The 4134-nt window shown below is 45.1% G+C and overlaps 1 protein-coding gene across 1 annotated transcript in view; it reads left to right on the top strand.

Moving 5' to 3' along the window:
• LOC106817089 (Down syndrome cell adhesion molecule-like protein 1 homolog) overlaps positions 1-4134 on the top strand; it is a 35091-nt gene that overhangs the window by 28773 nt on the left and 2184 nt on the right. The window contains exons 10-11 of the mRNA XM_014821737.1: positions 2978-3163; positions 3866-4054. Of these exons, the coding sequence (XP_014677223.1) occupies positions 2978-3163; positions 3866-4054 (375 nt within the window). The remainder of the gene's footprint in view (positions 1-2977; positions 3164-3865; positions 4055-4134) is intronic.

Raw genomic sequence — 4134 nt, 5'->3', positions numbered from 1 at the left:
GGTGGCGGTCGCGATGGCCGTTGATTGCGTAGGTGGTGGTAGTGGTGTGCAGTCGGTCGTCGTCGTCGCCCTGTCGTCGTGTAGCTGTTGTTATCGTTGTCCTTCTCGTCGTCCTTCGTAGAAATAAATTTATTCTATCATGACTAATTATTACTTGGCAACTCGCGCGCTGTCCTTCTTTTCAGGATAACGCTCAGCACGAAGCGATGAGTTCGAGGAATGCGCGAACGCGGAACGGTGTCGCGGTAAGGAACACACGTTTGTCGTCGACGGACCTCGCGGTGTGGCACCAAATACAGATGCTTCGTCACCGCCGCCAATCGCATCGGAGCCGCGCCCCTAGCGACATTCTCGAAACACGCCACCAGCGGATCAGGTGATGGCAACCGGGAATTGAAAAAAAAACAGCATTAAAAATATTTATTTAAAGAAAATTTAAATCTATATTTATTTAATTAAATTCGAATGTATATCAATTAATGTTTTTTTTAAAATCAAAGCAAGCAATTACCTTCGGCACGTAATTATCGCGTGGGTAGCTCTGGCTAGTCAGGCTGCAGGCTGAGCCATTCTATAAACTCACTGCCCCCTTTAGCTACGAAGTAGAAGTAGTTTAGTGCCGCGTAAGTCGAAATTTTAACGTGGACGCGAGTAACGCACGCGTGCCAAAGGGGGTCTGGTTACACAGACCTGGTCAATCCAAAGGCCGGACGTGGTTGGTTATCTCTCGTAGACGGATCGGTCAAACCGCTTCCAGTTAAACCGAGCATAGCTCCCGCCTAGAAAAATTCCCCCAGTCGACCCTGTGTTAGCCGCGCTACCTCTATAAAAACGACCACCTGTCTAGTAAGGAACAGGTTTCTGTGTTTTCTTTGAGCGACACTATAGATCCATAGTCCATCAGCGACCGCTAGGTCGGCTATCTCGCTATCGGCGACACCACCACCTTTATAGAACCTTGGAGTAATCATCTGAATGATACTCAGAGATGATAATGATGGATGAATAATCAGTTCAGAATGAGTACTTCAAGATAGAACGGTCTAAAGATGATCGAGTAAAACCCAACTGACGAAACCGCCAGATTTCAACTCGTTGATTCGCTTCTTCCCTTCCGCAGCTCCCATCATGGCTCCTAGCGGCAACTTCATCATTCTCAAACTTCTCGGACGTCGGTTCGTACTGGAATCGCACCGCGTGGAGGGATGAGCGGCTGCCGATGACGTCATTCGTCCTACAGTATCCAGATCTACGGCAGCCAGGATTGGACGACGGTCGCAATGACGTCAGTCCTTCAATCGCTGCAGTATTCTCTATCGTATATTATTAGCTATATATTATAGTTATATATATAGAATATATTATATATATATATACATATATATATAAGAGAGAGAGGAGAACTTCTTTAGAACTTCCTTCATTCTTTTGTTTTGCTCTCTCTCTCTCTCTCTCTCTCTCGTCTCTCTCTCTCTCCTCCTCTCTCTCTCTCTCTCTCTCTCTCTCTCTCTCTCTCTCTCTCTCTCGCTCGCTCTCGCTCGCTCTCTCTCTCACACGCGCTCTCTCTCGCTCTCTCTCTCTCCCTCGTTATTCGAAGTAATCTTTCAGAAGACTTTAGTCGTGATCGGTGGCAACAAAGCACGCTATTATAAGTTGGTTATATATGATGTTGTTAATGGATATTGATCGTACGCGCATTACACCGTTATCTTTACGCATTAGAGAGTTGACATGTATTAACGATCCCGCGCCGGTACACAAGAAGTTTAATCGTTGGGTATATAGACATTGACATCTCTTAGTTACTTATATATGCGTGTCTCCCGTGCATAAGCCGCTATTTTTATAGTCCCAGCTATTTACATACATTAGCCATTAAAGCTGCTACTATGCATAGCCCATAAAACATCACATATTAACGTCGTGGTGCATATTTATGTGAAAGCATGTTCTTTTTATGGATATTTAGGAGTAGACTAGACTACAAATCAGTAGCCTTACAATCGCTCGATTCCTATCTGTGTGACGCAGCATTTACCGTGGGATGTAAATCTCCAACGTTACCATAGAAAAAAATCAAATTTTACTACAAAAATATAAAATGTTACCGCCTAAAATCTCTGATATATCAATATTATAAGGAAATATAATATTAATAAAAATAATTATAATACAAAATTATTAATGTAAATATATATATATATAATCTCAAATATTATCATCACCACGTCATGTCACGTGACAGGGTCTCTTCCGCATCCACGACCTTCACCCGGAAACGTTCTACACGCTTCGCGTCACCGCCAACAACGAGGCGAGCAGCACCATCGCTACCTACAGCTTCGCGACGCTCTCCTACATCGGGCGTGAGTACATCCATCGTCATCGTCGTCCTTCCTTCGACGTGGTCTTGGCGGTTTTTTTGTTATACGTTTTTTTTTTATTTGTTGCTGTTGTAGCTGTTGTTGGTGGTGGTTCTTTCTATTGTTTTGTTGTGTGTTTTGCCGTTATTTTTTTTCGCTGTTTTCGTTTTTTGTTTACTATTGTTATACGAGTTGTATTACTCGTTATCTATCTATCTCCCTCTCTCCATCCCTCCCCCTCTGTATTTCTCCCACCATTTCACCCCTCCCCCTCCCTCCCTCCCTCCCTCCCTCCCTCCCTCTGTTCCCTTCACCCTCTCCCTCTCTCGCCCCTCTCTTTTTCTTACTCTTTCACTCGCCCATCTTCGCTCTTTCTCTCTGTTCCCTCCGCCCACTTTATCTCTCTCCCTCTTCCTCTCTCTCTCTCTCTCTCTTTCTCTCTCTCTCTCACTCACTCATCATCTGACTCTCCTCCGCAGAGACGTTGAAGCCGCTCACTGTGTATAGCGACCGCGACGTGCCGTTCTACGAGGACGTCACCACCATCGTCCCCATCGTCGGCGGATTTCTATCATGACTAATATTACTTGCAACTCGCGCGTGTCCTTCTTCAGGGATAACGCTCAGCACGAAGCGAGAGTTCGAGGAATGGCGAACGCAGGAGGTGTCGGGTAAGAACAACACGTTTGTCGTCGACGACCTCGCGTGTGGCACCAAATACCAGATGTTCGTCACCGCCCGCAATCGCATCGGAGCCAGCGCCCCTAGCGACATTCTCGAAACACGCACCAGCGGATCAGGTGAGGCAAGCCGGGAATTGAAAAAAAAAACAGATTAAAAATATTTATTACAGAAAATTTAAATTTTATTTATTTAATTAACATTCTAATTTATATCATTGAATTTTTTAAATCAAAGCAAGAATTTACCTGTCGGCATGTAATTATCGCGTGGGTAGCTCTGGCTAGTCAGGGCTTGCAGGTGAGGCATTCTATAAACCCTGCTTAGCAAAGAAGTAGAAGTAGTTTAGTGCCGCGAAGTCGAAATTTTGACGTGGACGCGAGTAACACACGCGTGCCAAACTGGTCTGGTCTTCACAGACCTGGTCAATCCAAGGCGGACGTGGTTGGTTATCTCCCGTAGACGGATCGGTCAAACCGCTTCCATTAACCGAAGCATACTCGCTAGAAAAAATCCCCGCAGTCGACCCTGTGTTACCTCTATAGAACGACCACCTGTCTAGTAAGGACAGTTTCTGTGTTTTCTTTGAGCGACACTGTAGTCCATAGTCCACCAGCGACCACTAAGTCATGCGGCTACACCACCACCTTTATAGAACTTTGGAGTAATCATTCTGAATGATCACTCAGAATGATAAATGATGGATGAATAATCAGTCCGAATGATACTACTCCAAGATAGAACCGTCTAGAAATGATCGAGTAAAAACTGACAAAAACCCAAGATTTCAACTCGTTCATTGGTCGTCGACTTTCCCGCAGCTCCCATCATGGCCCCTAGCGGCAACTTCATCGTTCTCAACTCGACGTCGGTCGTACTGAATCTCACCGCGTGGAGGGATGGCGGCTGCGCGATGACGTCATTCGTCCTGCAGTATCAGATCTACGGCCAGCAGGATTGGACGACGGTCGCCAATGACGTCAGTCCTTCAATCGTGAGTATTCTCAATCGTATATTATTAGCTATATATATATATATAGAGAGAGAGAGAGAGAGAGAGAGAGAGAGAGAATTATCGAAAAATAGAATA

This window comes from Priapulus caudatus, unplaced genomic scaffold (assembly GCF_000485595.1).
Source record: "Priapulus caudatus unplaced genomic scaffold, Priapulus_caudatus-5.0.1 Scaffold1592, whole genome shotgun sequence".
In the NCBI taxonomy this organism is placed as follows: Eukaryota; Metazoa; Priapulida; class Priapulimorpha; order Priapulimorphida; family Priapulidae; genus Priapulus; species Priapulus caudatus.
This window is presented reverse-complemented; position numbering and strand designations above follow the sequence as displayed.